At 46.5% G+C, this 12,095-nt stretch overlaps 1 protein-coding gene across 3 annotated transcripts in view; it reads right to left on the bottom strand.

Moving 5' to 3' along the window:
* The window catches only part of LOC147619636 (diacylglycerol kinase 1-like), a 174,638-nt gene that overhangs the window by 80,583 nt on the left and 81,960 nt on the right, over nucleotides 1-12,095 (bottom strand). For all 3 annotated transcript variants that reach the window (XM_086773305.1, XM_086773307.1, XM_086773306.1), the window contains one exon: nucleotides 1,165-1,213. In XM_086773305.1, the coding sequence (XP_086629431.1) occupies nucleotides 1,165-1,213 (49 nt within the window). The remainder of the gene's footprint in view (nucleotides 1-1,164; nucleotides 1,214-12,095) is intronic.

Genomic DNA, 12,095 nt, shown 5'->3' with positions numbered 1-12,095 from the left:
TCTTCAAACGGCATAATGATGGTCTTTCAAAGCGCTTTAGCATTTTAGCATTTTAGCATCTGTAGGTGCCCTTTTGTTGAAGCTTTCAAGTAGGTGGGAAATCTTCAGCAAATGGAAAGACAATCAATTCTATTTTGAGTCTTGTTCTGGCTTATCTTGGTATTCTCAGCTACCTATGTGGTTTATTCATGCTCTGCATGGTGTGCCTTGGCACTTGTGTTATTTCTATCATACTTAATAAAAGCTTTTTCATGCGAAAAAGAATCGTGTCAAATAAAAATTTCTCACATTCTCACCTACTGGAAAGCTTCAACAAAAGGGCACCTACAGATGCTAAAATGCTAAAATGCTAAAACGCTAAAGCACTTTGAAAGACCATCATTATGCCATTTGAAGAAGGCAGCCTTGGCATCATACGTGCAAAGATGCATGGCCTACTCAAGATGCATAGTAAACTCCCTTTGGTGATTAGGGTATCGTTCCAGGATACTTTTCAGGGTATCGATGTTGCAGCCATGTTATCTTGCAATAAAATACCAAGGGAAAATGCCACAATGGCAGTTGGATTGACAAAAAACATCTTGAAGGACAGATGTTCCTACCTGTTCACCAAGAAATTTTCCAGATTTTTCTCATATTCTCACGTGTCAATAACAAAAAAATTGGTTTTCCTACATTTCAAGAACTGGGTAAATCCAGAGAAAATGTTGCAGTCTTCTTCTTGTGGTAATGCTCAAAGTTGAACCCAGCAAGAGTACAAATGGGAATTGGCTGATATAACGCAGAAAAAAGCTGTCATCAGAGGAGTGGAACTCCTGGGCACCCGCATCTTGTACAAGAGATTACGAGGGGCTGGCTTAACTTCAGCCCCTAGTGCTATGTCATGTACAAGATTATCATATGTGATTTCAGGATGTATATGTACATGATGCATGTGACAGATGTGTTGATAATTTTAATGGAAAAAGTAAAAATACAATAATTAGTAGCTATTGCCTCACTCACATGCCTTCAATTTTGCTTTGACAATTTACGCTTTCATTTTGAAAAAACATACCAATCAAGAACCAAGGCGATCAAGACAAAACTTAAAACATGCCTAAAACTAGTTTAATTGAAACATCAGATATTGTAATGTCAAAATTACAATCCTTGACATCTCACCTATACCGAAATAGTTCCAAAAGGCTCCACAAAAAGTCAATTTGTTGTCCTGTAAAAGTAAAATTGTGGATAGTCAATGCTTTAGTGTCGACTACATTTAGTATTCAAAAGCTCAAGCAAATGCACACCAAATGTTTCACAGTGAGGAAATTACAAATATTTCATAGTGAGGACATTACAAATGTTTTAAGAGGGGTAGACAATGTTTGAAGAGGGAGGGGTTTGTGTTTGGCAATGTTTCATAGTGAGGACATTACAATTCACCTAACAGCCTAAACCTTCCAAATTACTTTCTTTTACATCATGTTCAATTCATTTCATCGTTACAGAAAAGCAATCACATACAAGCTGCATTCCCTTGCCTGTTCCATTAGAAACGGAAATACTAGATATCCAGAGCCAAAATTTCTGACAGACAGAAACTATTATTAAGTAGCAAAAATAGTAGAGAGGCACAGACCCCTCTTAAAGACAAATAGCACTCACGGATCACAACTACTAGTGCATGCCATGGCAGCTACTAGTGGTTGATCCCATGACAAAAAGTGATCCGTGCCTTGCTTCACTAGATTCAAACCAAAATTATGTTCTCAATCCAAGTGTAAATAAAGTCAATCAGAATATTCGCGACAAAAAGTGATCCCTGCCTTGCTTCATCTAGACTCAAACCAAAATTATGTTCTCAGTCTGAGTGTAAATAAATTCGATCACAATATTCGCAACATTCTTGCTAAGATGCTTATTGTAGACAACAAGGGTGCCCACACCGCTACACTGTAACAGTGTCACACCGTAACACTGTAACACCGCCACAATGGGTCAACCCAGAGGAACCATGCAGAAGCAACGGTGCACGCACCGGCATTGAAGACACCGCACAGACACCCAACGGGCATCTCCAAGATGAGAGATTCTACCAAAAACCGCCGCTCCGAGGGCATCCTCCAGAGATAGAGGATGCCACCAACTCGACCTCAAGCATATATGGTCCTTCGACTCGCCTGAAGGACATCCGACATCCTTCATTCTTCATCTCTCACTCATCTTCTTGGAGGACATCCTTCTTCCCTCAACCATCTTCTTAAAGGACATCATTTATCCTTCATCCCTCACCGTCATCTTGAAGGAAATCCTTCATACCACGTGTACCCTGTGTTCTATAGTCACTTGTCTTCAACTTGAGCTATGTTGTCCTCTTCACCGTGACCTTTGCTCAGTGTGGAAGTACAGTGAAGGACATGTATCAGTGTTCTTGGAGTAGTGCAAGTGCTTTTGTTGCTCTTGCAATCTTGTCTCTTCTTCTCTTGTGTTCCGCTCCATAGTGTCTTCTGTGTTGTGCTGTGAGCATCGAGCAGTCTGGACATACTGTCCAAAGAAGAGCCACCACTTAGTGTGTCGGCAGAGAACCCTACTTCAGGTACACTAAAATTTGGTACGCCCAGTGGGACTCTCGAAACTGGAGTCCTGTTAGCTCACCCTTCCCTCTCTGTTGCGTCCTCTCTGCGGAAGAGGAAGGCGGCCGAAGCTAGATTGATGAGGAGATATACAGCCCTTGGCTCGCTACAGAGGCAATGCTCGCAGACACAGTTTCAGGCATAGTCACCAGGGAACGGGAACGGATATGAGAACGAGGGGCCAATCCGGAACGGGAACGCGACCCCTTGCAATCCGGAACGGGATCCGGAACGACACGTTATCATATTTCAATACACATGAGTTCTCAGAGAGGTACGTTTTTTTTTAAACGTTGATATTGACGTTTTTTTTTTGAACGTTGCAGGGCAGCCTGGCAGGTCGTCTTTCAACGTTTAAAAAAAACGTTGCATAATCTATTCTTTTTTTCCCATGTTTTTTTTTTAGGGGTCGGCGGCGGCGCTACTTGCAGGTATCCGTTTTTTTTTTTCATACGAAGGGTGCCCAAAACGTTTTGGGCACCCGTAACCCTTCTATTCAAAAAAAAAAAAAAGAAGGATACGCTATTATGCTGCCGGCGGCCAGAACGTGGAAAAAAAAAACGTGAAGGGTGCCGTTTCGCGATTTCAGGGAAAAAAAATAAAAAAAGCGTTCCTCCACGTTCCGCCGTTCCCAAGTTCCATTCCTCCACGTTCCCTCGTTCCACACCAATGGAACGGCGTTCCCATGTGACTATGGTTTCAGGAGCCAAGGACGAAGCTTTGGCTATTTGATACTCTAGTTACACCTGCACTACTGTATGGTCCCCCCATCTGGAGTCCTAGCTTATACCACACGAGGAGATAGAGGAGAGAGCCGGCCGAGACAGATACAGAGGATGTATATGATAGGTGGAAGCCGATGGAGAGGCCCCTAAAGGTGATGATCTCACGCATGATTAGGAGTAAGCCATCAGTGCCACGTGAGATTGTGCGGGCAGAGATGTGGGCTGCACCGATAGTGACAGGCTCTATTCTACATACTGGCACATGCTATGGGAGCTTCTACTTGATAGATACCCCCGGCTAGCCCTGGAGTCCTCGAGACAACTGACACTTGAAGGAGATACAGAGTGCTGGTATGCACAAGTAGGCACCTGGTTTGGCATGCACAGTATGCAGATGGAGGCACTCCCCCCGTTCCAGTACAGCATAGAGGCCCCGTCATTTATTCTCAGCCGCACAAAGCGGAACAGGGTTATCAGGAAGGACATTGTCGGACTGGATACTCAGAGGACATGGAGTTCACCTAGTCGTCCACTGGGGACCAAGATGGCCTTCTACAGAGATCACCACCTATGCCTGACAGAGGATGCTTTCATCATCCGCCACACTGCATGGACACACACCTATCCTTTGGGGTGAGATGTACGATCGGCCAAATCCGCACCTCGTCCCACTTGCTGAGAGTGGAGACTGCCAAATATGGGCCCAAGGCTGGCGCACCAGAGGATAGGATATGCCAGCTCTGTCACACAAAGCCCGAGACTAAGGATCATTACATATCCCGATGCCTGTATACTATGAGATTCGGGGGAGGTTCCACTGCCTCTTTCGAGCTGGGTTCGGACCACTTTGCATGATCATGGACTTCCCAGATCAGAGATGTTTGGGACTTTTTCTTCTAGAGCTCTGTAGACACAGGGAGTCCTTAGTGAGATCGAGATCAGTTGTACTTGCTCGAGGATCAACATAGAGAGCTCTCACCAAATTCTTCCATACCAGCACTCCGAGGGTCGATCCACCCATCATACCGGGACCACAGGCTAGTGCAAGAGCTCGGCCGAGAGGTGTGACACTCGACAGAGCCACCGAGTTATGCAGAGCTCGATGCCCCATACCCCATGGCCCTCGCCCACGGCCACGCCACCACAGGAGGATCCGGGCCATCATCTCCCATCATCGCAGGACCTTCTCGCACCAGCTCAGTTTTACCACCTTGAGCACCATGTCACAACGGCCCATGAGGGATGTATTAGGGTGATATGAGAGCTCTTTGCTCATGTACCTAGATCAGATTTTATAGTTCTAGATTTTTGTTATCTTTCTTTATTACTATTTTGTACCCAGGATGATGTATCTTATGGATATGATATAACCTTTAGGTCTCATAGGTCATTTTGGCCTTTTGAAGACGTTAATACAACGTTCTTTCTTCTTTATGCATGCCCAATACACACTCTCATGGTAGTTCGGTCAGTGCATCCAAAAATCCTCTATCAATATGTTGCAACAATCGGAAGAGGTTCACCTATGTACCACATAGGGACCCTCTTCCCCTCTTCCTATGGCACCTAAACATGGTTATCCCACCCTCCGTAACAATGCGGGAGGCCAAGCCAAACCTCATGTCCAGCCAATGCTTCTGGTGCGGAACCCCTTTCCACAGTGCTAGGCTAAGTGAACGTCAAGCTTCCAACCTTCAAGGGATCATCCATTGAGGATGTGGCTGAAAACATCCAACGGTTCATCTCCGTCTACAAGAGTCGGGGCCTTGAGCGGGAGGATGCCTTCTTGGTGCTCTTTTCGTCCGCTCTCCAAGGTTCTGCAGACAAGTAGTTCAATCAATTTCCAATCGACCACTTTCAAGACATGACCACTGTGAAAAACACGTGCCTCCACCCCTTCCATCCCTGTAACTATGAGGACCACATTCTTCAAGAACTAGGAAAGCTACAACTACTACCAGGGGAGAGGGTGTCGGAACTCATGACACGGACCACAGTGCTCGCCTGCTTACCAACTTACCTTGGCGACTTCATGGTACGTCCATGGGCGACACAAGCCTTACCCAACTCCACCCAACAAAAGATTCGAGAGAGTCGGCCCACACCAACTACATTGTTGGAATTCTAGGAGCTAGCCTCTCAACTTGAAAATGCACGACTCATGTTTGAGCGTGATGTGAGCTTTGTATATCCAACAGTGACAACCGAATGACCCAGTGGCTCAACCGAAGCGGGAGTTGGAAGCACTCAAAGTGAGCCACAAAACTCCTAGCGAGGAAAGTATCCTACTCCAACTCAAAAGGGAGATTGAAGAATTGAAGACTCAACAAGTTGTAGCCACCAAGGGTGCCCACGTGGTGGACCGTCCACCGCAGCAACGGACCATCCACCGCAACGGACCGTCCACCTAAATGGACCATCCACCACAACGTGACTGTCATCTTTGATAACATTTTTTCATTTTGGGAGGCCGTGGAATGGGCTAAAGCGAGCAATCAGCCCTTAGCCATTTTGCTCTTGGATTTTGAGAAGGCCTATGATAGAGTGGATTGGGATGTCCTTGAGGGTACTCTTAGCCATATGGGCTTCTCTCAAAGATGGATCAAGGGAGTTTCATGCATGTATCGTGATACCCACAGTATTGTGCTCGCTTGTGGTGATAGAGGAGAGCGGTTTCACTTTTCTCGCTCAATACGGCAGGGTTGCCTTTTAGCCCCATTATTATATATCATGGGATCTAGCGGTTGACATCTAGTTGGCCATTGGAAGTAGGCCAGCATAATGTCCGAGGTGTGGCCATTCCCATGAGTCCCAGCATCACTGTCATTGAGATTGCCTAAAGGCTCAGCAGGTTTGGTAGCGGATCCCCCGCATCTTTACTATAGACAGGGCCCCTTTCCGCACTATCACGTAGGGCACTCTTGCCTAGGCTACTGAGGTCGAGGCCACCATGGCATATGATAGGAGGGTGGGGGACTAGCCCTTCAGGTCTCTCACAATCGTTTTTCGGCGGTGCCAACCCCAGCTCCATCTACTGGTCAGTGGACTTCAGGTTCTTGCCAGAGATAAAAGATTTGCAGTAGTATTGTCGCATGGCACATCAGGTTAGCTCAATGTAGTGAAGCAGTGGAGTGAAGAAAGATGCTCATGGCCTTTGCAACTTATGTGCGAGCTGCCACATAAAGGGAGTGATCTTCCGGGGCCAAAAACTATCCCACCACCTCTTTCAGAAATGAGAGTGTGCGGTGAGAGGTCCTTGCACTGCCAGTGTGTTGCTGGAGTGCACTCAACCTCTGGCATCTGAATCCTATGGCCTAGCCATGCAGTGTATGCAAGAAAGGGGGTACTAGGAGTCCCCTCCCTGTCCTCTGGATCTTGCCATGTCCACTCCCCCGGGTCCCATTGGAGGCCCGTGAGAGGCCAGCCCTCCCAAATCCACAAATGCGAGAGTCTCTCTATGGCCACCTTGGTCGGTGGAGGATCAATGTGCTACTCATGTGCATGGAAACCAATCACTCTCACCCTCTCCAAGGTGCATCGCCCTGAAGTCCTCCAAGGGGGCTGTGCTTTGCGCCATAAGCAACAACCGAGCTCCGCGAGGCATAGGGGGTGGAAGCTTTTTGTCAATGGCATCTTTTGAGCATATTGACGCAAAAGTACCTTGCTGGTTCTTGCAAGAGCTTTGAGCTCAGCGGCAGGGTGAAGGCTTCAGCCCAATTTGTCGGTTCACCTGATAGCAGCTTGGCTAGGATAGTGAGGGACACCCTGTTGTGGAGGTTCCAGGCCTTTTGGTGAGAGAGGAAGTGAGCACCCGGGCTTGCGGTACCCATTCTGGGACTACAATGTTGTCAAATTCAGCCCCATTGGAATTACGGCCGTCACTGGAATTGAGGCCATCGTTGGTGATCAAGTGCTAAACCTCCGCCCTGGCTCTCTTCCCATTGTGTAATTTCGATGTTATGGGCTAGGGGATCCTCTGTAAGCGGGATCTAACGAAGTGGCCCATTCGACATCTCAATTGTCCGTATTTTGGTAGGAATCAATGTAGTGCAAGGTGGGAGATCTTGGCTTCATGGGGATTGGTTGTGGGAATCTGTGAGGCTGACCTTGTCGAGGTAAGCGGCTACTTCGGGGAATTGAAGCAGGACATGAGATTTTGCCGATGGGGATAAGCGGCTTGAGATGTTGCCGAGGAGGGTCGGGCATGGAGGAGGCATCCTCGGATAGTGCATAAGGATCTAGGGAGCAAGGATCGTCCCAAATGATGAGGGACATTTCGGTGAATGGATCTTAAAGATCCAAAGGCCGCTTCCTAGGCTCCCTATGTAAGGGTGACGATGTGGAAGTGGCTCTGTGAGCCATGGTATGTGCGTGAAGGTTCCTTGTGCAATGGATCAAATTATTAGTTTTGAGTAAGTGCACGGTCATTGTGTGAGCAGTGCTTAGATAGTGCCAGGTGTGTGTGAAGCGCTCTCCAAAAGATCTACAGACCGCTCTCTAGGTTGCCTGTGTAGGGGTGATGATGTGGAGTGGCTCTGTCAGCCATGGTGTGTGCATAAAGGTTCCTTATGCAATGGATTAGATTTTTAGTTTTAAGTAAGTGCACGGTCGTTGTGTGAGCAGTGCCGGGTTAGTGTCAGTTGTGTGAAGTGGCATGATGAGCTGGCTCTGATTGGATATGGCAGTTGAGGTGGTCTATAAATACCTCTTGGTAAAGGATGTTGATAGGTAGGCACTGGAGATTATACCTACTGAGGAGTGGCTGGTGGGGGTGGCAAGGCCAATGGTTGCCTTGGCATGGGCATTTGTTGTGGTGCTAGAGTCCACCCTGCGGGGTTTCCTTGATACCAACAATGAGTTGTTTCATGGTTCCCGTGGTGCTAGCAATAAGCACAAATTTGAAGCACAAAATTGTTGCTGTCTTGGCCCCAACATTGGACATTACGTACTTGTATAATTTTGGCAACAAATTTCACATCAAACCATCTCTCTTCGTGAGAATAGGTGTGGGTGTCCTGCATGAGGTGTTGGCTAGGGCTTGCCTAAACGGTTTCGGAGATTCTCTACGAACTTGTTCATATTCATGTCCTTGAGTAGGCACCCCTAGCCGATGAGGCTTTTGATGATGTGTTCCCTATCGCTTGGTTCGGGTGGACGACTTCTATATCTTTGTCTTGCAAATTATGTATAAGGTCTTTTACCTCACAGCGGCAGCACACATCGAAGATGATGTGCCTAGACGTGTAGAGATGGTCGCGAAGCCTCTTCCTCTCAAGACCGATCATAAATCAATCAACGAGCGATAAATCATCCCGTCTTTCATGGGCAGGTGCTGCATCACATCATGAGATACTTGGTTCTAGCTTCTCCCTCCTCTTGCTTGAGGTTATATATCTATGCAATGGGGCTCCATCTGGCTCCATTGGGCAAGAATCCCACAGTGAAAGCGTGTCTCAAGATCTTGTAGCTAGCTTTTCAATCGGGTTTAGTGATTTAAACCATTGATTTGCTTTGCCTTCAAGGCAAAGTCCGAATGAACAGATCTTGGTGGCATCATCATTAGGTTCCATGGCCTCGTAAATTTGATTGAACTTTTCTAGATACTGGATTTCGGTCATCACCCTTGAGATGTGGATTGGTTTTGCCCAACTTTGAGCCTCTAGGAGCTATATTTATTGCAATACCTCTTCCCATTCAAATGTCTCAACTTGTCTTCTGTATATTCACGTGGAGGTGGTTGCATGAAACCCTCTATTTTAGTATATGGGATATCTTGCCCTTTGGGTGTTGGGCTGTATAGTTGTTAAAGACACTTGTCCTCCTCCATCGGCTTGGCGTTGAGGTTGCATGCACGTCGCTGCAGCTAAGGACATGCTATGAGAATGCTCTGGTGAATCCCTTGGTGTTGAGGTAGTCCTAGACATTGGTTCTTTACCCTTCCCCATGTTCCCTGTCCTTCCTCAGAACGGAGAAGAACTTTTTGTGGTGAAGGTGCTTTTATAATGGGCTCCTATGGAGAGTGGGACTCCTGCTTGCACTGTGTGAACTTGTTGGGTGTATTAGTATGAAACACTTGTACCTAATGGTACAACAAAAGAGACATGTCCCGATTTCTGTAAACTGCGATTGTTGGGTTGCTTGTTGGTCATAGTCAGCTTGTGAAACCGGCCTCTGGTAAAAACCAAAGTGCGGTAGACTAGCAGTCACCCTTCCACTTGTAGTCCAGATATAAAAACAAATTTAATTGGAGCTAGAGTGCCCCAAAACTGTAATGAGAACGACACCTGTTGGCCCCAAAGCTTGGCGCCCCTTTCGGCATTTCTTTATTCAAATTCAAAATGATGTAAAGCTGAGTACAACAAAACCAGCCAGGAGAATACACCTGTATATCCAATCTGGCAGCCCACAAGACCTCTTAGCACAGAGGATTCACACAGATCTGTGTCCCACAAAAGCAACACTCTGTGTTTCCCTCTGATCAGCCAAGACCATTCAGCAGGGCAACCTTGAGCACACATCTGGCATATCCCAAGTACATGGTTCCACAACTCAGCACAAACATACATCGACTGACCAATCTCTGTTTCCACCCTTTCAATCTGCCATACCCCTCCTCTCACAAGGGGCCAGATAACACAACTCTGCAGCAGACATAAGCCAATGGAAAGAAAGAAAGATGAACCAGTTCAGAGCTTACCAAATCAGCACGTGGTTTTGCACTCGTGAGGCCAATCGTACCAGTTTGTACTTGCAAGAAACTGTATGTACTTTCTTCCCTACAACCACTCGACTGATGGACCAAATATGCTCTGATAAAATCCCACATGCAGCTCGAGATGCCCCGCCTTACTATTCAGAACTGACAGGTCAACACCGGCCTCTACTTGTCCGTACAGGTCAGCAACACCTGACTGAACCTGTCCGTACAGAACTGTACAGACTGTACTGCAGTTGCCTGAATCCGCCTGCTATACCCGACTGTACCAGCTGTACAGTTCTGCGCCTGCAGTCAGCAAGTCGCCTGAATCAGATGTCGTACAGCCGACTGTACCTGCTGTACAGTATCCCGTCTACTTCACCTGCACCAGCCAGCAATAGGGCAACAGCCGCCTGTACCTGCAGCAGTCGTACACTGTACGTGCTGTCGTACAGGTCTGTATGGGCAGTCTTCACAGAGCTGTACGGCCTGGCTGTACGGTCTGCTCTTCAAACTCTATGCAAAAACTGCAACCACACCTCTATGCAGCAGTCGACCCACTTCTCCTCTTCTCCACGCTTGAAAACTTGCACGTTTTCCCAAAAGCTAGAGAGAGAGAGAGAGAGAGAAACGTGTAACTCCAAAAGTGGAGTTCTCTCTCTCCAAAAATATCCTAGGGCCCAACTTTAATGTTTATTAAAGTTTCCTTAGGGGCCACTAAGGCCTAGGGGCCACCCATGAATAAAACATTATAATTCATTAATGTTCTGGTCCCCCTTCACACCTGAAGATGTCCACACATCATTCTCTTTGTCCGGGCATCCCAAATGTGAATCATTTAATATTTTTGCTTAGCAACCACCATGCCCACACTTGTGGGGTTCCATTTTCACAGGGTCATGACAGCTTGGGATAAACCTAGCTCAGGATTGACACCAAATGTTTAAAACATTGTGGTGTCGGACATGGTTTGACCGCTTCTTAATGGAGCGAACGTTGAGGTTTCTAGTCTTGCTCCCACTCATTCTCACAGGAGCTTCGCCCAAAACACTGTTTAATGCCCTTTTCATTGAATATATGGTATTGTTTATGGAGCCAATTGGTGAATTTGGAGCTCAGTGGATCGTGGCTGCTCTTGTTTCTAGGTGTTCCACTATGCCTGCACTGACATATGGGTTTCATTGGTTCATTTATTCCCAAAGGTTCTCGCTTGAGGTGGATCCAAAGGAGCCTTCTTAATAGGGGAGCACTGTGCTGAGTGCTAGTCGTCTGTTGGGATCGAAGGCTTGATGGGTTTAAGCAAGTGTGATTTATTGCGCTACAATTCATTGTATTGTCATTTCTAATAATTAGTCTAGAACGGGTTCACATCGAAGCATAATAACATGAAACGTTTTGTCCGTTTTATCATTTCGTTGTTTCGAAGGTTTCGTTTCATTTCGTTTCGTTTGTTTTGGACAAAACGCAAAGGTTTCGAAATGATACTTCTTATATACACATACCAAATTTATAACATAGCCAAGAGAAAGATGAAGATGCATTTTTTGGGACTAGTGGGTATGAAATTCATGATTTTGGGAGTAGGTTTTTTGGTATTTTTGAAATTTCGGCAAGAAAAGGAGAGAAAGAGAGGAGGAAAGAAACAAGTTGGAAGGGAAAGAGGGAGGTGAGAAGAAAAGGGAAGGAGGTGAGAAGAACAGGAGAGAAAGTTAGAAGACAAGAAAAGGACAGAAAGTGGAGGAGGGAAGAGGAGGGGTGGACCGTGGAGGAGAAGAGAGAGAGGAAAAGGGAAGAGGAAGAGGAGGCGTGGAGGAAAGGTAAAGGAGCGAAAAGGAGGAGTGGACGAGGAGCAGAGGCAGAGCAATAGGTTGCGGCCGAGAAGAAGCATCGGATGCGTGAAGTGGCAAATGGGCAGCAAACAAAGACAGAAATGACGGCAAAAATCGCATTTGCCAAAAAAAACTCCTCGCCTGTTTTTTTAACCTCACTTTACATTTGGACGAAACACCGTTTCGATGGGCAGGTTTCGTTTTGTTTCGAAACGTTTCATGTCGT

The sequence above is a fragment of the Cibotium barometz genome, chromosome 33 (assembly GCF_041138505.1).
Source record: "Cibotium barometz isolate CiBa-2024 chromosome 33, ASM4113850v1, whole genome shotgun sequence".
Taxonomy (NCBI): Eukaryota; Viridiplantae; Streptophyta; class Polypodiopsida; order Cyatheales; family Cibotiaceae; genus Cibotium; species Cibotium barometz.
The sequence above is the reverse complement of the archived record's forward strand: the minus strand, read 5'-3'. Positions and strand labels throughout refer to the sequence as shown.